Source organism: Prinia subflava, chromosome Z (genome assembly GCF_021018805.1).
Source record: "Prinia subflava isolate CZ2003 ecotype Zambia chromosome Z, Cam_Psub_1.2, whole genome shotgun sequence".
In the NCBI taxonomy this organism is placed as follows: Eukaryota; Metazoa; Chordata; class Aves; order Passeriformes; family Cisticolidae; genus Prinia; species Prinia subflava.
The window spans coordinates 99,957,351-99,985,150 of NC_086283.1; the positions used below are offsets into that span (position 1 = coordinate 99,957,351).

A 27,800-nucleotide genomic window follows, 5' to 3' on the forward strand; every position below is an offset into this window, starting at 1 on the left:
TGCAAAATAGGGAGGAATAATAATACCTTGTGCTTTCTGTTAGCTTTCAGTTTATCAGGTCCCCATATCCCTTGGAATAAAGCTAAAGAGAATGACTGGGCTGGAGGGCAGGATGGGGCAGCCCAGGCTTTGGTTTGGGGCATAGGCATGCTGCCTTAGCAGGTCCCAGCGCTGCAGGCTGGTCTGGGAAATAAATTGCTCAATTACTAGATTGGCAGTGTTTCTTTGTGGGTGTTTTTGCTGCTGTTTTCACTCTCTGAATGGCCCTGTGGTGAGATCTTAACCATCTTGCTGGAGCAAAGGCAAGGCACTGCAGACCACAAGCTGTGTGGGAGCAGCCACCATCTCTTGTGAAACTTGCTCCCTGGGTCTTGGGAGGCTTACAGATCTTGGAATCTGGGTTGAAATTCTGAGGCCTTTAGGACTGTTAAGGTGTAGCAGGCTCACCTAGTGCATTACTAGCCTAGCTGCTTTAGTGGATTCCTGCCTTTTGAAAATCAAACTGGGTCCTCGCTGTTCCATTAAATCTTGCTGTTAGCTGACTGGTCTCCTCATTCACATAGAAGATGTTCCTGGCAAAAACAGCATATCTCTTGGCTTGTAACAATCTCCCTATCCTGTTCTCCTTTGAATTGTGTTGGTTGGGAACATTAGGCAGTCTGCTGCACCACCTGTGGTATGGGGGCAGGAGCTGCAGTCCTGCCAAGAGCAGAGGTTTTTCCCTGTTTACACCTTATATGTACAGACTCAGAAATCTTCTGTCAAAAGGTTGCTAAAACTAGCACTAGGATGCTGGAAGTCATTGTGATACATTTGGATTGTGTTATATACATAAGTAACAGTCATTTAATCAACAGATCTGGCAAGATCAAGAACAGGACTGATTAGCACGTAAAGAATAGACAGTAAATAAGTGAAATTAATAAATACTCTCATCTGGGATTAGAGGTTGGTGTGAGAGAGTTGGCAGGAAATAATTAAAACACATTCACTGGGAGATATGTTTATCTTTTATTCTTGTTATTTATTCCTCCTACTTTTCATTAATGCAAATTTCCACCCATGCTGTAACTATGAGCTGGTGCAAAACACAGCTGGCCCTGAGGGATAGCAAGAAGCATGATGTTTATTCTCCCCACTATTCCTTTGAGTGGTTGCTTTGTAGAGCTATGCACTGCTATGCCCAGTGATGATTTTGGCAAATTTATGAAGGAACTGTGTGGGTCCCACCTGATTGGGAGCAGAAACCACATGCCTTGATACCAAAGCTGAAAATTAAACAAAAAAAAGTGATTGCTTTATAGTGTCCCACAAATAGGTTTTAAGTGTTGTGGTTTGAAATTTAGGAGTTAATTTTTACTGTCATTAATCACTGTTTGGATGCCGAAGAGGGCAATATGGTAAGCTTTTTAATGAAGTCATTTTCTGGAACTGTGAAACTTAGTTTAAAAAGAAAAAAAGCTAATTTTTGTTGAAAATGTGATCACCATTGGAGTACATTGGAATAACTTCTGTTCTGAAAACTGTCTTTTGTTCTCAAATAATCTGTCTTGATATTCTGAAATCTCACTCTGAGGTGCTGTTTTTCTTTGGGGTCAGCGTTTTCCAAGTTCCTCTACACACAGAATAAAGCGGTGCAGCTGCCACTTGGTGATACCACACAAGACCATACTGCAAAGTTGCATTGTGGAGAGTGTGTCCCCTTTTTGGAGAGAAGTTGGTCTTCAGTAGCACAACTGGATTTTGTAAAGAGGAGCTGTAATCACAGATCACAGAATGACAAGGTTAGAAGAGAACTCCAAGACTGAGTCCAACCCAGCCCTAACACCTCAACTAAACCATTGCACCCAGTGCCACATCCAGTCTTTGTTTAAACACATCCAGAGATGGTGACTCCATCGCCTCCCTGGGCAGATCATTCCAGTACTTTATTATTCTTTCTGTAAAAAACCTTTTCCTAATATCCAACCTATATTTCCCTTGGTGCAGCTTAAGGCTGTGTCCTCTTGTTCTGTCAGTGCTGCCTGGAGAAAGAGACCAACCCCACCTGATACAGCCACCTTACAGGGAGCTGCAGAGAGTGATAAGGTCACCTCTGAGCCTCCTTTTCTCCAGGCTAAACACCCCCAGTTCCCTCAGCAGCAGCAGTTCATATTGGCCAGACGAGTTCTTCTCAGTGCTGCAGAGAAAAGAGCTCAAGAATCTGTCATGCTCATCGTGAGTGATAATGTGTATGAGCACAGTGGCTCCTTGAACATGCCTTCCTACAGTACTTTGCTCTATGTGATGAATGGATGAAACTAATAATGTTTCTGAAGGACTGTGCAAGTATCTTTGAGCTGCTTGTTGTCTCTGATTTTCTTCTGTCCTCCCTTCAGAAACAGGCAAATGAAGTAGTATTGAATTTCAAGTAACTACAAAGCTCAGACTGCAATAGTTATTTTTCTGGAACTAATGCCTTTAAAGTTGTTCACAGGTAGAAATTAATTATGTCTTTAGACAGCAGTTGTCTCCATCATGAGTCAACTCCATCTTGCAGTATTTATCAACACTTTTTAATACGATGAAATTTATATTTGCTGATAATATTCATATGCATAGAGTAGCAGTGACTCCTAAAGTGGTTTTTTTTAAGTGTGTTTTCATCACTGTTGCTTTGAATGCTTTTTTGTTACTGCAGAAATGTAAATACACATAAGTCTCATGGGAGGGGCTGGCTGGTGTCTTCACAGGTCTAGAGAGTGTAGGGAGTGATTTCTGCTGTTCTGTCCCACCTTGCCTCAAAAACCTGTGTGCTGCTGAGAATGAACAAAATGTTCTCTCCACAGTTGCATTCCTTCTGCCACTGTTCACTGCTGCCAAGTCAATAAAATGAAAGCGGAATTTTTTAAAGCTATCTTTTTTCTTCCCCCATTTTTTTTAACCTTTACTGCTTTTTGGTTTCTGAGCAAAGAGCTGCTGATGCCAAACATTATACCTGTTCAAGTTTTGCTTTCCCACATTGCCTTGCTAATTGGCACTTTTGGGAATGTTTGTTTCTGTACCTTTTTTGGGGGAATAACAGCCATATGTAAAAATCTTTCAGGAGGAGAGGAGATGGAGTGGTGTTCACCCACACAGCTGTGTTTATTTCCGTATGAGCTAAAAACTGCCCAGCTCCAGAATACACAGCCATAAAGGGAGCACCACCAGAGCAGCCGTAGGTCACCTTATGTATAGAGTCAGGGTTTATGTGCCTGTCCTGCAGCAAGGCCAGCTGCCTCAGGCTCTCAGCAGAGAGGTAAACACCATGAAGAGCAGGGTATTTGTGGGTGTCGCTGAGCCGATAGGGAGATGATGGTGGGAGGCACCTTGAAAACCTTGATTCATCTCTATAGCTGTTGTGCGAGAGGCCAACTCCTACTTGAGACAAAAATCTCATTAGTTATGGACCAAGAAATCTTGCAGTTAAACAGTGATGCTAAGGAATTTGTTTCAACTCTTCTCTGTGCTACTCCTTTCTCTGCAGCTGGGAGCAAACTAGATCACAGAGAGGGATGTTCACATATCTTGCAGCTCTGGTAGTCCGTGGTGTAATTTGATTATCAGCAGTTCTCTAAGTAAGCTTTGAAAGTCCTTTTCTGCTTCTGCAATGAGCTCCTTCAGGAAAATGAAGGACAAATACCACTGAAAATCTGCAGTCTACTTTTTGTGCTGCAGTGTCCACCACTGAGTTAACCCTTCCTATTTCCATCACACTTTTTCAATAATGTATGCTGGTATCTGAGGTATAATAAAATAATCTTGATTTTGTTACGTTACTTCACAGGATGTTAAGCTCCCATATATTTATTTACTACAACAAAAAAAGCCACCCACCACAAATTTTGGCAGCAGTTCTATTATTCTAGAGTAACTGTTGATGTGTGATTTATGCACCAAAAAAGCAAACACCAATTCTCTTAAAATCAGCTGAGAGTTGGGGTTTTTTAAGCAAACAGAGAGATACATGCAAAGGTTTGAGGTCGTATGCTGCAGCTACAAGACTTCATTTAAGGATAAGCTCTGCAATCATCCACTTCTTTATTCACTCTGAGCTGTAAGTGTATTCACAGTGTAGAAGCTGGTGTTATTTGGCACATCAATTTGTGAGGTGGATATTGCCCAGTAAGGCTTGATCAAATTTTAGACATGTCCATGTTTAACATTTGCTTTCCTAATTTTGGTGAGAGTGGAGACAATATTAACTTAGTAGTTTCCACAGGAGTTTTGTTGTTTAAATACCATTTATCTGTCTTAAAATTGGCCAGTAAACAACATGCTTTACTTGACGGTTGCAGATGAAAATAGTGCTCATTTATGTACCCTCAAAGGCTCATGTGCCTGAGCTATGATATGATGAATTTAGCTACATTTATAAGGAAACTAATGCTGGTTTTCACACTTTAAGAACTTCATTCTGATGTGCAACCTATCTAGTATTTTCTTTCTTAGAAAGATTCTATTTTCATAGCAATTATTTTTCAGTGTGATGGCAGCAGATAAGAAGCATACCAATGTCCTCAGATAACTCAAAATAATTTTAATTTGGGTTTGTATTTCTTCCCCCAATTATGAATGTGCTATAAAGTAATTAATATATAGCAAAAACAAAGCCATATTACAATTTGAATTGTAATACTCCATTGCATACATAAATACAGTCTACTTCTTAAATCACATTTTTGAAATAATAATTCACAGTGTTTGTTTCACTTCTTAAGGTTTGTCTTCTGCAAGCTTAGCATCACTTGTCTGTTTCTTCTCTTTTCCCTTTACATTTTTCTGGTGAAGTAGATATACTGTGTTGGAAATATTGCTGTCCAGTTTACAAGCAAGTATTTTCTACTGCCAATTCTGTTCTGGTAGAGGTAAAACGAAGCAGGTTTTGTGCCTGTACTTGTGTAGTCTTTGAAAATCAGATCACATTCCTCTCAACAAGGTGTTTCCCCAGCTTAAATGATTGCAGAGAGCTTCCCACCTTGATGGCAGCCTTCCTCCCTGAAAGAGGAAATGCTTTTATGAATAGGGAAATACAGAATATTTCCAAATACTGTGCAATCTAATATCTTAAATCTATTATTTACCCTATTGCTTAATGGCAAAGGAATATGCCCTTTATGTAAGCATGTATATACAGGCTATGTGATGGCATTTAGATGTAGGAAATGGAAAATTAACTGTTTACCTGAGGAAAATTTTGCCTGCTGAAATGTTTTCAGGTTTTGAAACTTCACTGCAGGCTAACATCAGCACACAGCCTTCTGTTCATTTTCTTGGCAACATTTGGATGCTGCCTGTACATTATCAGAAACAAAGGGCAAAACATGGATTAATAATTAGCAATACATATGTCCACCATCATTCGGCTGTAACCTCTGTGCTTGTTTTTGCTATTGTATTGAGGAGAGGGGGAAAGAAAAGGTAATTCTGTGCAGCAGAGAAGACCAAAAAGTAAACACTGGTATTTCGTCACAGGGTGATTAAATAGCTTTAGAAACTTAAGAAATTAAAAGTAGGAGGAGGACTTGCAAAGGTCTTTAATCCTGTTGTGTGGTGCTGCTTTGTAATGGTTTTGGTTGTCTGTTGTCTTCTCTTGCAGTGAAAATATAGAGAAGTGTAACACTAATATACAGAATATTAATATGTAATATACATTATACATTACATATACATATAATATATACATTGATATACACAATATACAGAAGTGTAACACACACAAAGTGTAATTACTTGCTTTTAGGTAGTGGACCTGTTGCTCCAAGGAATGGGAGCAGATAAAATCAGGGCTGATTAGCCCCAAATGAGGTACACGGATCCTTGGTGACAGAACAGTAAAAATAAGCAGCTCCTCCAAATAAGTAAGGTGGGGAAAAGAAAATTCAGCTTATCTTAAGAAAAAAGATAGAAAACATCTGTTTTAAGAGTCCTCTTCTATAAAAGCTTTTCTCAATTTTAAATCAGTAAAAGATTAGCTGTATTGCTAAAAAGGGTTATTTTTAGCCTTTGTAAGGAAATTACAGTGGCTTCAGAAGAGACCCTTAAGTTCTGCTCAGACCAAAGGAACCTAAATCTTATAAGATTTTCCTTTTTATCTGACTGGGACAGCCCTTGGTCAAAGTCAGCTGCTGTCTCCTGGATTATGCATGGAATGAGGGAAAAAGGGGACAGGTATAAATAATTTGTGTACTTTCTGTTTTGCAGTTCTTGCAAGAAGATGGATGGATGTGCTTTTAAGCTCTGTATTGATGTGGTCTCTGTGGCTGTGGGTTTTATCAGAGATCTGTGGATACTGGGGCTGGGGAGAGCTCAGAATATGGCTTGGGTTTCTGGGGAAGTGCCATGTGGATGGGAATAACCCAAACAAAGTGCCCCTCTGCTAGGAGCTTTTTTTATGGTATGGTTTCAGCAGGGCATTGATAATCGTGCAGCAGCTTATTCTGCTCTTGAGATAATAATACAAGTGAACATGAATGCCATTCTTTTGTTACTAAGAACATCTGAATTAGTTTTAATTTTGTTTACACCACACAGTTTCCTGCTTAGGACTTGCTTTCTGTGAAGAAACACATGAATCACATTGAAGATGCTTTGTTTCAATGACAGTCCTGCTGTGTTGCTCTTCAGAGGCTTAAGTTCTTGCGTTGCTTTTTCTACCAGAATCTGGTTTGTTGTGCAAGATGCACTGTCATTTGTTTCTCTGTTTGCTCATATGGTGACTGATAAAAACATACCTTCTTTTGTTATTTCTTTATTAACATTCTGCTCTCTAATAAGAGATTAACTAAAAACACTAAAGGTAACATATTAATGGATCTCCATAGAAAGGTATAGTTTTTGCAGATTATGGTGGACTCAATCCACTGTCTCGGGGTCATAACAGGGTGAGTGCCTCAGATCCATGAGCCACTTGGGGAATTACAGATTTGACTCTAACTCGACACATGTTGTAAGATACAGATGGCCCCTTGTTCATTATTGTCTCAGCTCGTGTCAGTGCTGTGATACAGTTTTGGCTGACAGACAGTGTGAATGAAGGCTGAGTTTATTTGGATGTGCCTGGCAGAAATGAGAGTCAGCACTGCCAGCCTCGATGCTGCACATGGCAATCCCAGCAGCTTGTCAGCACCTCTGCCTCCTGGCACCCTGTGGCACAGCAGTGGTGTGCCTCACGCCAGATGCAGGGTTTGAGATCAGAATTTTCAGGGGAGAGACATAATTCAATGAGTCCTGGCTTCCCAAGGTGAAAAGTTCTTGTGCAGTAAGTTGATCACCACACTTTTGTCTGCAGTAGACTCTCTTGCCACTGTACATCTGTTTGAAAAAGATGGGGAGTGTGAGCATGAGAAGATACTGTGAATAATTAATGCAAGTGTTAGTTCACTCACTGAGAAGGAGGAAGACAGGCTACATGAACGCTATGCTGATTGCAATTACTTGGATTAAATTACAAAGTCCCAGAGCACTAGGAACAGGTTGTTTTAATGTTGGTTTGACTAGGCTGCAGAAAGGAACATCCCCTGTGAGGGACAAGTGCATTGCCCCAACTTGTGGTCCCCTCCTTAGGGTGGGTAAGTTCCCTGCAGGTGTACACATGTAGCAAAATATTTTTGGCTGCATGCAATGCAGAGGCTGAGGGACACTTGCCTGACAAGCTGACAAGTCTTTCTGTATGAGCTGTTGAGCAGGAAGATATGGAGATACCCAGCTAGGCTGGCTGAATCACGCTCTGCTGCAGCTGCTGCCAGATGGTCTCCAGCTGGTTCATGCCAGCTCCAAATCAAAGTGTTAGCATGGTTTGGTGACTCTGCATGCTCACCAGCAAGAGGCCATATGGCATGTGCTGGGGTGGCTGGCAGGTTTTTGCTGCTGTGACATCCTGCCTCCCTCCTGCCAGGGTGTGGACATATGGTGGCTTTGGAGGCCAGATCAGAGAAACCTCCTCACCCCTGGAATGAATGTTGAAAGCCTCACAAAAGATGGTTTGTGGCTTAGGGAGGAGGTAAAAATAATTGTGTACACCTGCTGGCTCTTTCTGAGGGATGCTGTGTGATGGAGTGGGAAGGGACAGCAGCCTGGAGGATGTCTGGAGTGTGTTCCCTGGCCATGCTGAAGCTGTGGGGTTGTGGTCTCAAAAGAAAAGCTGTGCTAAGCAGGGCCCCCTGGTATTGCTGAAGGGCCACTTCAAGCAGCTTGAAGAGAAATGGGCCCATGTTGGTATTGAGGTTGTAGGTATAGTGTAGCACTTAGGGATAGAGGTTGGCAGTGTGGGCTATAGACAGAGTCTAATAGAGAGTGAGATTTTAAGTCCTCTCTTGTAAGCTGTGTTAGATGAAAAGCAAGATCCTGGCCCCTGGGATATTTTCTCCTTGCCCCTACAATTTTCCACTTTCATTGTGGAAAAAGCCTGTAATTTCTCTGTGAGGTTGATACCACAGTCCACAGTACCCATATTAGTAGTAAAAAAAGGAAAAGAGATACCAGGATTGGGGCATTTTTGCAGGGCGGGAAGCAGCATTTAGGGCTAGATGGGGAGAAAGTGGATCTGCCAGAGCTTTCTCAGGTAAAGATACACCTTCAGCTGAGGTCACAGTTACATGAGTAAATGCTGCTAGCAAAAGTATTTGTCTTTGAACTTGCCAACTGTCCCATATCATTGCCCTTTGTCATACCAGATTTATGGTTGGTCTGGTTATGTATAGCATCTCTGACCTAAAATCAGAGGAAGAGTCAGACTGAGATTTGACTGTCTGCCTCTAAATATGTTTCATGCTTGTGCCATTATATATGCAATGTCACTGAAGACTTAATACTTGGGTACTTTATAGAAGAGTTAGACTTGTCTGTTTATCAGAGTTTGTGCCTTAAAATCCTTGCAGTTTGTCTTAGATGCAAAGTCTAAACAAGATCACAGTCTATTTATTTCATAAACTGTTTGTAAATATCCTTAATTGGTTTGTTCATCTCAGCCTTCAAGTTTATCTACCTGTAAATTCTCTTTGAATAAGTGAATTGATTTTAAATTATTGGAATCTGCATATGTGTTTTTCCAACTGTTGTTCATCTTTCAATGTTTAAAGATAGAGTGGAAAGGATGCTGTGTTTTGTCCTGCCCCACTGAGTGAACAGATGTGATGGGCAGTTCATACCCATGCTGTGGAGGGGAAGGTAGAACTGCTTCTCATCCCAGGCAGAGCAGTTCCAGGGTTGTCAGCTCTGGGAGGCCCCAGGTGTACTGCAGCTGGGGTGCATGTGTCATCCCCACCATGCATTCTTTCCTCTCCCAGCTTTTTGGAAGACTTTCCACTTGTTATTCATGCTGGATTTCAGTCTTTGTCAGAGTACATGAAAATGCTGCTTAGAACACATTTCATTTCTCTCCTGGAGACTGAACAATTTCAAGCCATGGAAGTCTCATCCCTCCTTCCTTTCCACAAGAAAAATGTGGATAGCCCAGTTGCATCCTTTAGGCTCTCTGTCACAGCAAGCATTACGACCCATAGCAATATCATACTGGCTTGAATTCATGTATTTTTATGTGACTCATTATTCACTGGCATAAATAAAAGGGAGTGTCTTTTCTACATCACCCATTAGGAATTTCAGGTGTAAAAAAAAGTTGGTTTTTTCTACTGTGGATTGCCTTTATTTTTCTAGTTGATTTTTTTTCTCTAATATAAACAGAAATGGGTTTCTGAGTTGCAACACCATGCAGCCTTCTGAAGGTGCTTTTTTTCCTTCTGTAATGTAACGTGATGACAACAATGTTGTCAGTATGATTTCCAAAAGAGATGGGTGGTCTGAGAACGCTTGCAGGGTGTGGGGGGCCTTGCAGCACTGTGTGGTGAGTGTCATCCAAACATACCTGCCTGTTTTTAGGCTCACATCACATGAGCAAAGATCACGCTCTTGCACATTAAACAAAGGCCACCAAGTCATCAGACTGCAGCCCAGTTCTCTATGGATGGGACGTCCTCCTTATTACAAGTGACAAAAGTATGCCAGCTGTGATTTACAGAATCCATACAAAGATTTCCTTTTACTGATGAATGTTCCTGATAGTAAGGAACATTCAGCTTCTGGCTGACAGTGAGTCTGCTGGATCTCTGAGAACAAGTGGACTTTTGGTATGGTTACCAAAAGTCCACTAGGCTGACCTGATGTCTTTTGGGATACTTTGGAGGGGTGTGCCTAACCTCTGGCCTATGCTAGAGAAAGCTGCTTGCAGATAAGTTCTGTTCTGTCTTAACTGCTTGACAAGAATTACTAGAACTGAGGTTTACCTTCCCACAAATTAGCTAGTTAGAGTCAAGCTTGGTCACACTAAAAGAATTGAATGTGCCTTACCCCATTTTGTGAGATTGTTCCAACAAACAACTTCTTAGTAAGATGCTGTTTGTGACCAGGATCTTCCACATGGTGACTATACATGAAAGGGTACAAAAAGGGCAAAGTAAAATGAGCTGGGAATTTTATTGCCTATGAGCTGGCAGAGATGATTATAGTTCATAAAATCACAAAGGGTGTGGTTTGAATCTGAATCTGAAAAAGCTGAATCTGCACTGATTCGACCAAGTCCTGCAACACAAGAATTTGGTGGCAGTAAAACTCGTGAAACATCAGTTTAAAATAAGGAAAAGTGTGTGGTGGCTATTGACAGCCTGGGACTTCCAGCCCCACAAGGCAGCAGAAGCAAATGGCATCAACAGGCTCAGAAAGAGGCTAGTCAAATTCACAGGCAATTTATGTGAATATTAAAATTACATAGTAAGGACATACCTTTAAATATTTCCAGTCCAATAATAGTTGATGCTGGGAGAATACAGAAGCATGGACTCATCATAAGGCACTTATACTCTCCTTAAATAATATCTACAGTTGCAGCTATTGAAAACAATATAGTCTGGATGGATCATTTGTCTGCCTCTACGGAATGCTTGTTGTGTTTGTTTCTGCTGGGTACTATTTTGAAATCCTTTTGCTGTTTCTTTTTCCTTTACCAGCAAGTCAATGAGTGGCTTGTGTAGAGTGGCTGATTTCTCTTCTGAATCCTCCAGACACAACTGGGATAACTCCTTGTGAAAGGGAAACTAAAACTCAGCAGCTGATGGTAGACCATTTCTGCTATTGCTAGCAAATGTGACAAAGCAATACTTTTAGATATTCAGAAAATTTGGGGGATATTTTGAATAGCCAGCAGGACCCAGTACCTTTGTAATATTTTCACATATATCCATTTTCTGAGGCATTTTGTGTACTGCAAGCAGCCTGGTAAAGCCCCATTCCTGTGCAGTAGGTAGGTGGCTTGGGAGAGTGAAGCTGAAGCTTTGTAGAAGCTCAGCTCAGGAGATGAGAAGATCATTTTCAAGTATGTAGAAGAAAACCCCTCAGACCCCAACATTACTGAGGGTTGTACATTTATTCTCTGCTTAACAAGGTGGGCAGACCAGCTCAATGCAAGTCTGCTTAAGATAGGGGCTGGGAGAAAAGACAATTGAGGGAATCCCCATGAAACTGACTGATGTTTATTTCCAACGCAGCTTGAGACTTGGAGCCTGGCACTGCATTAGCTCAGACTTTGGGGTTCAAAAGAAGCAAAGCTTAGAGTTGGGTCTGATTTTTTATTGTTGTTTTTTGTCAGAAGGGAAGCCTTTGCCCTGGCTAGGAACACTCTGACTGTTCTTTTCTTCAGCTTGCTGACTCAGGTCCCAGAGTTTCTGAGCCATCACTCCCTTCTTAACAGAGCTTAGCTCAGCTTTTGCCTGGAGCTCTGCTGTAAAGAAAGACCTTTTTACAGACCAGTGCCATAAGTGGAGGGAGTGAGGAAGGCAGGCAGGTAAATTCATGCTGACCATAGCCATATCTTGTTAATTGACATGCTTGTTGAAAGGATTTACAAGGCTTCTTTTGCTCTCATCATACTGCAGATTCTGCAAAAAAAAAAAAAAAAAAAATAGTGAGAGGTGACTTCTTTTGATTGACTGCTGAAATAGTGTCCAAAATAAATTACCTGTCATATTGCATACAGTAAGAATATCTGTCTCTGTCTTGTGATGGAGGGGCTGAACCACAGCTGACTGTTGCCTGAGAGATGCTGCAGGAAACATTGGTCCCAGGGATTTTCAGTTCTGCATTTTAGGGTGGCCTAGCTAATGATTTTTTTTTCTAGTTGGTGAGACTTGAACAGCAACTTGCATAATTTTGCTTGTGATTTGGATGCAACATTAGAAAGACATTTGGTCTAGAAAGTATATGAATGGGTGAATTGTTACATGATTAAATAATCAAATGAAATTTAAAATTACTCACAGTTTACCCTTATCTCAAAGTTGATAACTCCATGTCTGACCTGAAAAAAATCCTTATATGCTTGCATTCTTACTAGGCTTTTGCCTTGAATTCTAAAATAGCTTATATTTTTTAAAAAAGATATTTCTGCCTTACAAACGTTGCCTTTCAGTTTATTGGCCACTCACTTTGATAAACATAAAGATAAAAAGAACACAACCAAAGTAGGGGTAGGACTGAAAAGAAAGTATCAGTGAGATATAGTAATTATCCCAGGATAGAAACCAACCACAGAGCAACTCCCCACATACTTTCTCTTTTGCTGTTGTTGGCTTCAGACCTTGCTTCATTTAAATTGCACCTGGCATACTTGGTACATGTAGGTTGCAGACATTCTTGTTTCCTGTAGAGAAGCACAAGTTTGAAAAGTGCTTTCCACTCTAGCTGAGCAGGAGGGATTCCCAGTGCTAATTTCTTCTTGCAGCTAGAGAAATAACCATCTATATTTTTAGATGGGTTTTGCATGTATCTTGTCTCTTGTTTGCAAATGTTATCAGTGTCTTGCAGAATGAAACTGGGCAAGTTCTACTGCCAGGACGACCCACATGTGAGAGGGAAGTCTCAGGCAGAAGTCTTGTTGCACTGATGTATAGCAGGAATGGAGCAGTACCAGTTCTTCTTGAGTATTGCATCTTGTGGGTCGACTTGCTCTGTCAAACCCTTCTACCCTAGACCTATTTAATCACCACTTTGCACTTGCTGGATAGGATTGCAGAGCAGGTTTTTCTCTTGGAACCATTCCCTGACTACATCCACCTGAAGAATTGGGAGCCACTACCTTCGAATCCTTCACAGTTCTCCTACAGTGCTCCCAGTTTTAATCCAGACCTTAAACAACAGAGTTGTATTGTCCAAGCCACATTCATCCTGTGAGTGGTTCAAAATATTGTGCTGGTCTGGAGCTTGTTGGGAGTGGTTGTTGTGACTGTTTGCTCTTCAGAGTCTCTGTGTGCCATGAGAAAAAAGAAGCTACATACTCATCTATTCAGCCTAAAACCTCCTTGCTGGGAAGCCAAAATCTGTTTCCTTGAATCCCACAAACCAGTGTGTGTCCATCACCATTTCCACATGTGACCTCAGCCCTGGACAGGAGGACTCTCAGGATTGCTTTTCTTGGTTAAGAGCTGAGTTATATTTCTCTTCTAATTACTGTGTTGCCAACGTGCTGCTCTATAACTGCTCTTAGACCAAACCTCAATTGTTTTCTATTTTAAGTGTCTCCTGCCAACATCAGACCGAAGTGTGAGTCTGGATTTTCTGCAAGGTCTGTGCCTTTTGAGGCTTCTGCATTTCTGTAGTTCTGCAGTGTGAATGCCAGAGCTGATGTGTACATACTCAGATACTTCTGGTGCTGAAACACCAGAATAGGTGACCTAGCAAGACACAGCACAAAAGGGGAGCAAGGTTCTTTCCCCCTGTGACTGGGACAGGATTAGGACATAGGCTTTATGTTCTGCCTAAAAAAATCACCATTCTGGAAAAACCTGTAAAAGCTGGGGTGTCATGAATGTTTGTAGAAACTGAGGATCATGTGTGTTTAAGGTTTCTGCTATTGAACCTCAGGGCAGAAGAGAGTTTGAATATCTAAAGCAAAACACTTTAAACAACTGCTTCATTGAGCAATAACTCTTCATATAGCTAGTCTCTGCTTGTTTTGCATTTGCCCTAGGATCTGTAAATCACAGTATTCACAGGCAAGCATGGGTTGAGCATGTAAAAACACATAGGCAAAGAGCTGAAGAGTTTGGAATGGAATATACAAGCTCCTCTACTAATTTTCTTGTGTAAGATGTCTCTGCTGGAGAATATATTTTGCTGTAGAGGAGGCTAAGTTTTCCTTCTCTCTGCATTCTAGCCAGTCTCTGGTATTTTGCTGTGCCTCACCCACATGAAAGACTTGTGTCCAAATGCAGCTTCTGGGGTGTGTGCAGCTGGGGAATCAAATGTGGCACCATTCTAAAAATGATCCATGTATGTGTTGGTGCAATTTCAGGAATTCCACTCCCAATGTATGGCTCAAAGCACATTTTAACAAAATTCCCTTCTTCCATGAGTTTGCTGAGCTAGATCAGATTTTTTCTGTACTTGAAAAGCTGTTTAATAGGCAGATTTTCAATTCCTACTACATTTATTCTAAAACAAACAGAAAAAAATACAGAAATCAATTCTTTCACTTTGCTAACAAATTATTAGATCTTTTTCTCTCTTTTTTTTCCTTTCCTTCTATCTGTTGGATTGAATTTGCTTCCTGAATTATTTATTAATCCTCACTTAAGCTCAGAAGCAGCAATTGAGTTTGCTTGGGTAGTTGAGCTTGCATAGCTTTGAAACTGATAGAAGCATACCCACAATGCAGTTTGTACCAGGTCAATTGCATCTCTTCAAGCCCCAACAAAAAGTAGATCTTAGGCCTTTTGTTTAGGTTTTCAAGACTGTTTTTATTATCTTTGTGTCAATTCTGACCTCAATTACATTTGTTTCTTGCTATTGAGAAGCTCTCCTCATTTGTGCCTGTGAATGGTGACTAGTGTTTTTAATAGATTTTACTTTTAAACCCATGATGAGGCACGCCACTGTCAGGCCTCATTTTTGTGTTTGACTGACTTATATTTGGGACTGCACTGCACCTAAAAGAGATGTGTCACCCCCCAGGATCCCCTCCCATCCATCTGTCCATACCCATCCTTGGGTGCATGCTCTAGGTCTCCCCTTGTACACTGTATATAATGAAAGCAGGGAAGCAAACCTATTTTTACACTGCTCCTGAGAAAGCACAGAGCTATGCTGTACAAATTGGAAGTGGGTAAATAAATCCAGTGGGTAAATTTACCCTTAGTTACACTGATTGATGCACTGCTAAGTGCAGCCTGCCCTGAGACAGTGCCTGTCCTGAGCTTCAGGACATGTCCTGAACTTCACATGGAGGCTGACGATACTTTTCCAGTAAGCATTCACTGTGACTCAATAAAAATTGCCTGTCTTCAGTTACAAGCATAACTTCATATCCTTACAGCAAGCAGAGATGGGAGTGATGCTTTAAAATCTCTCTGTTTGAAAGGAAGTAGTTAATATTTTCCTAAAAGCTCACAGATTTGAAACTTCTGTCTTGGCTGCTAACTCTGCCAGCAACCTTTTGTTTTCTTTTTTTCTTTTTTTTTCCCCCCATGCTTCATTGTTTCAGAAATTTGATAATTGTCATTAGGCCTGCAATCTTGTGATGGGCCTCTATGCATCATGGCCTGTGTTGGATTTCTGCCTTTTATTGCTGTTTGTAGCCTTTCACTTATACAAATCTTTATAGCAGCTTTGTGCTCTGCCCTCCACTGAACAGGAGATGGCAAATGTCAGTGTATATGGCAGAGCTAGGGGAGGAGGATTGCAATTAAACTATTTCTGCATTCTTGGAAAATTAATATCAGGATTGTACTAAAAAACGAAGGCATTTGTGTTCTTGAATGAGAAAACAAAGCTGTATTAGCTTGTGTGACGGAGCTCTGTCAGCTTTTAAAGACAGCCAGCCTCTCTATCAGTCACCCTATCACTGACCCAAATTCACATGGTGCCTGCACTCATTAATTTCTTGATTTTTCTTTTACTTTGCTAATCTGCTTAGCTTTTAAATACTTCCCTGCACATACTGTCAGAGCTAAATCAAATATAATTGGAAAAATGTGACTAGTTTGTTGAGGTACTGTCAGCCCAAGTCACATGGGGGTCGGCAAATCAGGGTGCTCTTCATGCACCTCAGCACCACCTATCTGAGTCAACAAAATGAAATGCTGTTTGGGCTGGAGAAATCTCAAAGCAGATTCAGGAAGAGGCATCTCTGCAGCCCCAGATGAGTGAGATCATCTGCTCTGAAGATGAGGGTTGGGATCAGGCTGACCCCTGCACTGAAGGTGGGCAGGGAAGGAGGAGCAGGAGCCCTACTGCAGAGCCAACAATTCTGGCTTTGCAGAGCCAGCCAGCTGGCCACAGAACTGCTGCTGGTTTGGCCCCTGCCTCTCATTTGGCTTCATCTCAGCAGCCACCCACCCAGGGGGACAGTGCCCTTTTTCATGTTCCTGCAGCCTGAGCTTCAGGCAAGCATGGCTTTTTGGTCCAGTCTGCCATGTGTGGGTTGGAAGAAAACGTAACGCCCAGAGAGACCATTGCTGCTGGAACTTGCAGTGGAGAGGTCTCGTAGTCAGATGAGCACCATTCCTAAGTGTCCATGCCATTTCTGGTGCCCCTACCCTGCTGGCTTCCACACAGCAGCTGTTGGTGTCCAGGTTTGTCAGGCAGAGATGCCTGCTCTGGCTGCATCCCAGGGTTCTGCCCTCACCTCCCCAGGGGGACACCTGAGTTCAGAAATTGCCATGAGTCCCCCACTCAGTGGTGCAGTGCTTCTGTAGGTGTTCTTCACCTAAAAAAATCCTCCAACCCTGCCTTCATGAGACGTTGGGTAATGTAAAACTTAATACACATGCTAGCAAGTGTGAGGAATCTGTGCTGGTACAGGGGAGTTTAGAGACCAGCTGCAAAGCTGAGGGCAGAAAAACCAAGGCCAATTGCAGATTCAGCTAGTTACATCTTCACTGATGACAGATCTGGTGGTTGCCAGAAAACCACACTTCAGCTTCAGTCACTTTGGGCACCTTTGGGGTTTGTGACAGCTGGGATGCTGATTTAAGAGGAGCACATCACTGCTGTGCTGAATTTTGCATTGAAGTTGATACTTGAAACACTGAGAAAGGCCTGCTGCTTAACGTACCTAACTTCTTAAAACTACATGTTTTTAACTGCTTTTTTCACTTGTTTGTTCCAGGTTGCATGTCTGGTTGGACTTGATGCATGGCATTTGCATGACACCAAACAGCCTAGCTGTGGAAGTGTCAGTGAGCAAACATGGCCTACCCAGCAAATACTAACGGCAGTGCTACAGGTAACTAAACGGGAACAATTCCCTCTTTTGGATTATTAATTAAAAATTTCTTATACCGAGGAGGCAGGAAAAGGAAGCAATGGCAGTTTAAATAATGAAAAACAGTTTCCTGGTAGATCAGAGCCTGTCTGTTCCCCTCCCCCTCCATCCCCCACCCCGATAAGCCTTTAAATGTTTTAAATTTATTTTAAAATATTACATTTATTTAAATATTATAGCATGCAAAGTAGTTTGGGAAGACTTAAGGGCTGACACTCAGTCATTCAGCATGCAGTGCTCTCAAGGGGCTTACTCCAGACTCTGGGAGGCCTAGGGCTGTGCTGCAGGATCGTGTGGCTGTTACACTGAGTCTGTAATAATTTGTGAGATTAACCAGCTCTTAGTGCATCAAATGCCCAGCCCTTCCTGATCACCCTTGCTGGTCAGTCTAATTTTTGTTGCTTGCATCTCCACAAAGCATAAAAACATTTCTCAAGCAACATCCTGAAGAGGTGTTCACTTTTTTGCTGTATTTAAGAGGTTCACAAACTGTCTGTTTTGGTTGTGTGATACTCTGTGAAGTGTATTGTTTGGCATGTTGAAAGGTTGCTGAGGAGGGCTGGCAGGTCAGGAGAGGGCAGAAATTGCAGCACAACTGATAACAGCACAGCAGCAGTGTTCCTCCTGTGGTTATGTCAATATTTTTCTCTTCTGATCGCTGCACAAACATAGTTTTAGCCCAATAAAGCTGAGGCTGCTGCAGGAGGATTACATGGAAAATTTCAAGTGCATAGCAGGAGCTTGTGGGGTGCTCACTGTAGAATTATCCTAATTAGAGCATGGGATTAAAACATTTTGTGCGCAGGATATTAGAAATACAGCGTTCCATTATGTGCAGTTTATGTGAAACAAGAAGTCTTTTTTAAAGGCTAGTGAAAGTTGAATTAAGTCTTTGGAATTGCTATTATCTATTGATGATTTAAGGTTAAATTTACCAATTTTGTTAGATCATGAGACTGCTAAAATAAGATATGTCTATTCCCTTCCCCCAACCCCTTTTTATATAATTAGTATTTTCTTTAAGATAGAAACTATATCCTTTGGTAACCTTACAGTATTCCTTTTGAGAACGTGGACTGCAAAACATCTGCTGTGTGACTTAACTGTAGCTGTTTGCTGCCCAAACCCCCATATAACTTGACTTTTATTTGTAATATGCCTTTAACTCAAGTCATGCAGAAAAATTTCCTCTGCTTACAAGGAAAGAAAAATTGTGCATGGAGTGTTACTGATTGGTTTACTAGGTTTTTTTCCTCCCTGCAGTAGAATTGTCTACTAGAAAAGCTGGTGGGCTGATGTGTAAGTCTAAAAGAAGCTAAATGCTTGTGCTGGGGCATGTGTTAATGCAGGACAGAATTTTAGTTTCTGGATTGTTATGCAAACAAGGCTTCTTGCCGCACAAAGCTGTTTGCTCCCTTATTCGCAGAGAGACGCTGCAATAAATCACAAGTATTTAATTCAGAACTAAATTGGACAACATCTTGCAGATACTGTCAGGACTTGTTGGCTCTGCAAACCCTTGAGGCCGGTGTTCTAACACGCAGCTATGAACGCCCGTGTCTCCAAACCCTCAGCAGCTCACAATAGAGAGAATATTGGGCGGCAAATACCTGTGATTTGTTGTGCTGCTGCCCGGGAGAGAATGCCTTTGGATGAGCAGGAGCTGATCTGGGCGTTGGAGGCACTGAAGCAAGTTTCTTAATTGCACGATGGAGCTCTGAGAGTGGAAAGACAAACTCCAGGGGTGGTGTTTTCTGCGCCCTCTGAATCAATCAGCAGCAGGAAAAAGAACTAGAAAGACTTGTTAGGGACTACTAAGCCTCATTTGTGTTACTTGAATATTTTGGCAAGTCTGACCACATGTTCAGCTTCATTCAAGTATGAAGTGACTAAGAAGCAGTGGTTTGCTTTGGTTAACTCGAGAATGTGAGTACTTGCACTATCAAACAATTATGCCTATGTGCCATTTCGGTGATTTTTTTTCAGTGTACAAGCCTGTATGGACTATTGCTGCTGCAGATGAAATCCCTAGAGGAATGCTTGAATTTGGGACTTGTTTCCAGGAAAGGATCTAGCTACTTTGCATTTGTATAGAGATTTTTTTTAAGGGATATTTAATGGAAGTACATTTGCTGTAAATACTTTAGTGAGTGTGTATAGGAGATAAGTGATGACTTTATCATGAAAGCACCTATCATAAGTCTCTCTGTCGCTTGCCTATCTCAGTAAAGACATGAACCTTAAATGTGGTGAATAAATGACAGAGACTGTGATTTATGCCTCAGTACTGTTTGTCAATAGTTTTGTTTGCTGCTGACTTAGAAGTTTTATTACTCTGTTTTCAATTTCATTGTACAGAGGTCTTCTAGTGAACTGTTTCTCTGGGCAGCAAGCTTATTTGTTCATTTTTATCCATTTTGGAAGTTGTACTAGTGGCTTTGTACTGATTTTGGACTAGGCTGTCAAAACTATGCCGTCTGCTCAGAAAAGAGCTGAATAAACTGGTGCTTGCAGAAAAATTTGCTTTATTTTATCAGGTGCTGGATAGTGTTTAATTAAATGTGCTGGATAACTGTTTACAGTCTTCCCTGGTGGCATGTGAGCTCACTGCTCAGTCCAGTAAGCTCACCAGGGTTAAGGAGTGTAGTGCAAGCTCAGAGCATGCTGTGCAGCCACCCAAAAAGCTGCCTCAGGAGCTGGGACATACCCTCAGTCTGTGGGGAGCTATTGGGAGTCTGCCGTCGGTTTGTCACACGATACAAATTAATTTCTCTTTGCATAGTACAAGAAAAAATAAATGAGGTGATTGTTTCTCTAAATAGTATTAATGTCTCCATTAACTTCTGGGTGAAACTTCCAGTAATTGTTAGCTTCTGTGCTTGCGAGGACTGATGCATAATTCATCTATTTAATGAGGCTCTGCTAACATTTTTGTAGTGATAACTGTAGAAATGTCTTCCAGTCAACTACAAAAAGCACAATGCACAAACAGAAAACTTACAGGGCAGTTTGGAAATAGCTCTGGATGGATTGTCATTCCTTTCACTAACAACCTGTTTGTGAAAATTTTCCTTTCAAAACATATGTTCTGAAAGGCACTGCATGGAATAAAGTTCCAGTCTAGTTCTGTTTATTCTGATGTGGAGAACAAGGAAGCAGCAAAACAAATACAGGAGACTGATTAAAAAAGATAAAGGATTAAAAACTGTATTTGTCACTAACCATAATAAAAACATGTTTCATTTGACTTCCCTAAGCACCTCATTCTCTGTATCCAGAGACTGCAGAACTGTTAGTCATTTCTTACAAAACATTGAAAAGCATTTCCAGTTTTCTTGAGTAGGATGGGCTGCAGGGGTCAGTATAGCAAGTCTGTGGCAAAAACCCTTTCTTTACTTTTCCTGTAAAACAAAAGCATATTATTTTCTGTACGTAGTGTCAGAGATTTCCTTGCTCTTTTCTCTTTCCTCCCTTCTGTCTGTGCCTTCTCCTTAACCTAGTGTATGGTTTTATGTTTTCATGCTTTCCCATTCCATTTTTAACATGCTTGTCTATGTACAGAAGCACAGCATCCTGCACACATTCATTTGAACTGTTTCCCTGCATGTTTGACTCAGGTCCATGCTTTAGATTCCTACACAATTCCTCAAGCAGTGGCATTGCACCACCTGAACATCATTTTTACTGTTGGTCTCCTTGCACCTGTAAAGGAAAGAACTGCTGCTGTGACAGCCAGTGTGCAGCTGTCAAGTGTCTTTTCTCCCAGTGTACTCTCTTCACTCCCAGCTGATCTGGGCATCCACTGCATTCCCTGCAGGAAGCCAGGGCTGTGGGACCACAGGTGGTTTGATGAGAGGTACAAATCATATCTGGACCTCTGTTTCTTCTGCAGCAGCCTGGCATCCTCTAGTTATTTTGTATGTGCACAGTTACACTGCAGCACTTTGTGGGCTCCTGGTCAGATTTTCTTCGTGTCTGAGCAGTTTTCTTGACTCCTACTTGAAGTTATAACTACACATCAGTTAGTCAGAGAATGAGGCCATTACAAAAAAGCTGCTGCCTGAATTGATGTTGTTTGAGATACTAACGTCAGTATGACTCAAAGACCAAATGTTTAATAAATGTGTTTTCCATCTGCTGGTATATAAATGCTTGAGCAACTGTTGAAAAGTATTATGAAAACCCTAGTTAACTTATTAACCCTTTTAATTGAGGCCAGCAAATGGAACACACATTTACTTAGAGCAAGTGTTTTTATCACACTTATCCTTTGCATTGATTTGTAACAACTCTTACCACAGATTTGTAGACACACTTTTCTTTCAGTTACTATATTATTTGACTCACAGTCTCTCCTTCGATTCCATTTTCCTCATTCATTTTAGGCAATTTAGGAATTTTGCTTTATTTCTAGCCTCATGATGTAAATATAGTCTGAGCAGAAAGTGTGCACCACATCACCACTGTTACTAACTTTAGCAGAATACTCACTCACTATTCTCCCTTACAGACCATCAGTCTGGGAACTTGCAGACCTACATGAGCTACCAGTTGGAAGTGTTTGATTCCTGGGCAGCAGTCCATCTGCTGGAGCCTTTCCTCCTGAGCATTGCAGGTGCCTGCCCCAGGGGCCCAGCTGCTCTCACTGCTTCCTGCAAGGTGGCTGTCACTGAGGTACCCCTGCAGTGCTGCTGACACACCAAGCTCTGTGCTCAGCAGCCTCTGAGTTCACTTGGTTTAGCAGATGTAAGTGACCAGGATTCAGGAGAGTTTGTATTTTTAGCAAATCAGCCATACAAGGATAATTTGTTTGAGTCAGGACTGTGTGATGACAGACAATCTAAACCTATCCCTCCCCTACTGTGCTCCCTGCCCCAAGCCTGTTTCCAATAACTCTCAGAATTAATGGGGATAGGTGTATGCCCAAGGTGTGTTTTAGTAGCTGGTGAAAGGCTGCCATCAGGAGAGCCTGCTCAATTGGCCTGCAGTCTGGAGCTTTTGGGATGGGCAGATGGCTGTCACTGGGATCCAGCCCCTGCCTCACCCACAAGTGATCTGTGAGTCACTCTGGTGGTGCCCAGTACTTAAAAACAAGCTAGGGTGGGACCCTGAAATCTGTGGGGAAACGGGTGAGTGAGCCTCCAGTGATTTCACATAATCTCATATCAAAATTTTCATCAGTATGCTGTAGTACATTCACTGATGCCAGATCTGCCTTAAGGACAGATGGATGGGGCTGCAGCACGTGATCTCACAGTGAATGCCAGCTTTTTACGTGTATTAATAATTGCTTCTGCAACTGCTAGTTGATGACTGTAATCCAAGGGTGCATTTGCCTCTGCAGCAGAAAGCTTAAAAAGGCACTGACTTACATTTGTCCAACCTAAAGGCCTTTGTGAGACTGCAGAGGACCAAGACCAGTTACCCAAAGAACACGCCACAGGTCTGATTTTGGATTCTGGTGGAAATGTAGGGGTCAGGAAGAAGAAAGGATACATTAAATACAGTGTCACTGGAAGTTTGGGGACACAGGGGTCTGCTCTGCATAGCCCAGTCCTTAGAAATGGAAATTTCTAAGGTGGTGGGAAAGAGATGGCCCCAAGACACAAAGCCATTATATACAGATGCTGATGCTCTGCAGGAGGACAAAGTGACCTTGAGAAAAAGAACAGATTTAACTGATCTGTCTTTTCATCAGAGATTACTGCATCTGTGTCTTGTTCTGGATTACCTTCTGTGTCTGCCCAGATTCTTACATCTCACCAAGGCAGAGGACTGTGCTCATTCTCTCTGAGGAAAGCTTGCTCGTAGTGCAAAGCAGGCTTTCCTTCTCTGAGCTGTTGCAATGCTCTTTTGTGGGCAGCACCTGGAATTCCTCATGTGGCCTGCTGCTGCTCCCTGTGGAAATACGTGCCCTTTGCACCCTGTGAGGCAGCTAAGGGTGCTCATCTCGTATTTTAAAGTTTTCTAGGGACTCATCAGGCATGTCTTGCTGTTTGTGGTACCATGCAGCCTTACTGAACTGGAGATTAACAGTGATAAAACCCCTAAGTTCTCATGGTGGAAGTCACTGCTTTGCCCTGTCTGGTGGCAGTGGGGGGTGAGGATAAGGAGCAAGCATCAGGTGCAGGGCAGGCATGTGTCAGAGGAAAAACACCAAGAATAAAGAATAAACTTTTTCCAGACTTGAAAAATTATTCTCTCTTCATTGTCTGCCTTTCCCCACTTACAAGACACACAACTCAGTGAATTTTCCCCCAAACTATTCTACAGTATTCCTCACTTCCCAGATTCTTCTGCAGAAAGCAGTTAATGAATAATGCATATGAATCTCCTCCCTGTGGGAAGGGAAGATATTTTGTTCCCTTCAGAAGTGTATGGTCCCTCAGGAAAATTACTTGGATGGAAATAGCCTGATGACAGTTGGTTGTCCTTCTGTTTGTAAACACGTGAGTGACTGCATTTAGATATGTTCCTTACCAAGGGGTTACTACTGGAGCAGAAGTCCTTGGGAAGCTTCTTGTAGTGGCCACCTCTCTCCTCCCCCTCTTTTGAGCCATTTGTAAGGCTTTGTATTAGAGATGACAGAAGGGCAGCCCTTCCTGTATCATGTTTTCACAGCACTTTTAAGGGATGAGGGAGCACTTGGGTTTCCCAGGTTGGCATTGCTGCTGTATCTCCATTTCCTTCCTCTGGAAACATGACTCCCCTTGGTAGCACAGTGTTATTCCTGCCAGGATGTCTCAGTGTAACCAGCTCTGAGCTTCGGGACAGCAGCATGCTTGTGTCCATCCTCCCCTTCTTTTCTGCCATCCCCTCCTCTGATTTCATCCAGAAATTACACTTACCACATTGGCAGAAAGCAGTGTTTGACCTCTGCTCTGGGATATAGGCTGGTGTGTCTGGGGGGAATTAGCAGATAGACCAGGTCCAAAAAGGGCTCTCCTGCTCCCTCTCTGAAACTCTGTAGAGCATATTCTCAATCTCCTGAGAATTCTTCTTCTTCTGACTCTTCACACAGACTTTGACAGAACTAAATGCTCAGACACTTGGAGAGGTAGGTGAGTGTAATCTAGTCATAGTCTTTTATGTTTTCTGTCTGTCCTTCCTTACCTTTTGCAAAGCCTTCTTACCTGCAATAGGTAATGTGACTCTTACCCCTTCTCACAGTCCACCCCTTTATTTTGCTCAATGTCTCCTCCCTAGTTATCTTGCACTGTAATTAATGTTTTATGTAACTGTTTCCTCTTTTTAAAATGAATATATTCCTGTATCTTTTTTCTTTATAACAGTATGTTGATTTCCTTCAACATGTAAGGGCCTGTCTGTGATATTTTTATATTGCCCTTCAGTATTTGTTTGAAAGTTGGAGGGGGGCGTGGGGGGAAGACAGGGGACACAGACATTCTAATATCTGGGTTTGAAGGTTTGGTCAGATTAGGATGAGGATCAAATTACCTAATAATTGGGAACAGACTGTACTCCCTATGTAAACCAGACATCCCTTGTCTGGAGTAGCCTCTTACTGCTGAGGGGCATGTTGTTGATGTACTCCTAGCCTCTTCCCTACCCTTGCTTCACACAACCATCCTCTCTGCCTGCAGCACTGTCATATGGTTTGCAGATCAAATAATGGAAGGAAACACTTGTGCAACTCCACTGCTGTTACTGGAATTTCAGGTCTAATACTAGCAAATAGGTCAATTTTTAACACTTCGTGTACACTGCTTTGTAAATCTAAAATGTGCAGCTTTCAAATAAACAGTACAGTGCAAGAAAATACAGTAAAGTGCACGGCCAAGATTGAAAAAAGTGGACTAATACTTGCATATGATACAAACATAAAGACAAGATCAGGGCAGTCTGGTTTCAAGGACTTAGAAATATCACCAGGGGTTTTTTACTTCAGTAAATCCATGGCTAAGTCCTTTCTCCCCCTCCCTCCAGCAGAACTGTGATTCTTTAATCTTAGACACCTTTTTCCATATCTTAAGTTACAAAGTTAAAAAAAGGTATTCCTGTGTAGAATCATTCTCTCCTCCTCCTGTTGTCTGTTTTTTGTATGTGAGACAGATGGCTGTCTGTCTTTTAAGATTGTCAGGACCTGAGTGTGCTTACATGGCTGTGCATCCACTGCATCGCCCTTTAGACTTTTACTCTTCTCTCTCATCATCATTAGTTACAGTCCTATTCCTTTCCCTCTCTCAGGCTGTGTCTGCCATCCAGGATGCTTGTCCTTCCCTTTTTGCTCCCTAATACTCAGTGCCTTTTTCCAGTGCTTCATTTCACCCCAGCTCTCCCCGGGGATGCACAGGGACTTCTCCATGTCTGTACCCTGAAGAGTGCAGACTGATACCAAACCCCCCTCTGCCTCTGCTTCCTCACAACCCATTTTCAGTGCTGTGGAAAATGCACTGTTGACAATTCTGAGAAAATTACTTACCTGTCCCTTTGCAGAGAAAATTTGTAAGACTACAACTCTGCAAACATAAGTGTGGCTCAATCCACAGAACAAGACACCACCACAGGAGCAGGAGAGACATTTCTCTGTGAAACTGTATGTAGCATCTCCTCATCCAGTCCAGCTTTACTGTCCATTGCCTATCCTGCTCCTGTGTGATGTACTGCATGCCTGTTTATCAGTTTATCAGCCACATGGCACATTAATAGGACACGTATTCTTGCCCATGGATCCCATTAGGCAGACCCTGGTTGACTGGCCTGATCTCCTTCTCTGACAGGGTGACTTAGTGGATGAGGGCAAGGTGGTGGATGTTTCTGCCTGGATTAAGTAACGCTTTTGACACTGTTTCTCACAGCATTCTCCTGGAGAGACAGGCTGTTCATGGCTTCACCCACTTCTCACTGGGTAAAAAACCATCTGGATGGCATCTCGAGACTGGGGATGGATGAATTAGCTGGTGGCTGGTCACAGTGGTGTTCCCCAGGGCTCAGTACTGGGGCCAGATGTGTTTAATATCTTTATGGATGATCTGGATGAGAGCTCATCAAGGGCACTGTCACACAATTTAGAGACAACACCATCAGGCAGAATGCTGATGTGCTGGAGGGCAGGGAGGCTCTGCAGAGGGCTCTGCACAGGCTGGATCATGGCCCAGGGCCAGCGGGGTGAGGTTCAACAAGGCCCAGGGCTGGCTCCTGCCCTTGGCTCACAACAGCCCCAGGCAGCTCCACAGGCTGGGCCAGAGGGGCTGCAAAGCTGCCACAGGAAAAGGCCCTGGGGGCTGTGACAGTGACTGAACAGGAGCCAGCAGTGCCCAGGTGGCCAAGAAGGCCAAGGGCACCCTGGCCTGTGCCAGCAATGGTGTGGCCAGCAGGACACAGGGATTGTCCCCCTGTGCTGGGCACTGGTGGGGCTGCAGCTCAAACCCTGTGTGCAGTTCTGGGCCCCTCACTCCAAGAAGGGCATGAAACTCCTGGAGTGTGTCCAGAGAAGGACAAGAGCTGGGGAAGGGTCTGGAGCACAAGTCCTGTGATGAGCAGCTGGGGGAGCTGGGGTTGTTTAGCCTGGAGAGAAGGAGGCTGAGGGGGACCTTATCACTCTCTGCAACTGCCTGAAAGGAGGCTGCAGCCAGGTGGGGTTCAGCCTCCTCTCACAGGTAAGAAGTGACAGGATGAGAGGAAATGACCTTAGATTGTGCTGGGGGAGGTTGGATAGGAAAAATTCACCAAAGGTCAGAATAGACTTCTCAGGGAAGTGGTGGAAACACCATCCCTGAAGGTGTTTAAAAGACATGTAGATGCAATGCTTGAGAACAGATATGTTCTAGTGATGAACTTAGAAGCTGATGATCGTAAAGGTCTTTACCAACTTAAAATTATCTGATTCTATTATTCTAAGGAGAAAAAAATCACTAGATATGAAGGCTTGAATGGTCTACTTGCTCCCACAACAAAACTTTTTACTATAAGCTTTCCCAAGCTGTCACATTGGGAGGACAGTAGGGATCGTTACTTACCTGAGGACACACAAAATACCAAGTAGTTGAAGTTCATTCTGTGAGATAACAATAATATGGGGTGCATTTATGAGTTGCATCTGAAAACATACATTTGACACTGTAACTTAAAACCCATCCTGGACCATGCCAGCTTGGGAAGTTCCTGAGTTCCAGGTTTCTGTACACCAAAGGGAGAAATGTTGCTGTATGTTTGCTTGCTCCTTATGCCCTTCCATAGGCATCTGCTAGAGAGAAGATGGCTGGGCCAGATAATAAGTTTAATGTGTGGCTTCAATGGCTAGCAGGTTTTAAATTATTCTGTGGAAACCAGCTGCCAAATTCTGGAAGGCTGTAAAGAAAACAAAACAAAACAAAACAGCACATGCCCACTCTCTCGTAAATTAAAATCTAGAAGAACCCTATATCCAACCTGCATCAAAATGCAGCAGCTGTTTTTGGGCATAGGAACATAAACCTGACAGCGGTGAGTATGGACGAGCTCTGTG

General features: G+C 42.4%; 1 protein-coding gene across 5 annotated transcripts in view; it reads left to right on the plus strand.

Moving 5' to 3' along the window:
- The window catches only part of KANK1 (KN motif and ankyrin repeat domains 1), a 128,983-nt gene that overhangs the window by 61,317 nt on the left and 39,866 nt on the right, over nucleotides 1-27,800 (plus strand). For all 5 annotated transcript variants that reach the window (XM_063421519.1, XM_063421517.1, XM_063421521.1 and 2 more), the window contains one exon: nucleotides 17,177-17,293. In XM_063421519.1, the coding sequence (XP_063277589.1) occupies nucleotides 17,257-17,293 (37 nt within the window). In that variant the 5' untranslated portion in view covers nucleotides 17,177-17,256. The remainder of the gene's footprint in view (nucleotides 1-17,176; nucleotides 17,294-27,800) is intronic.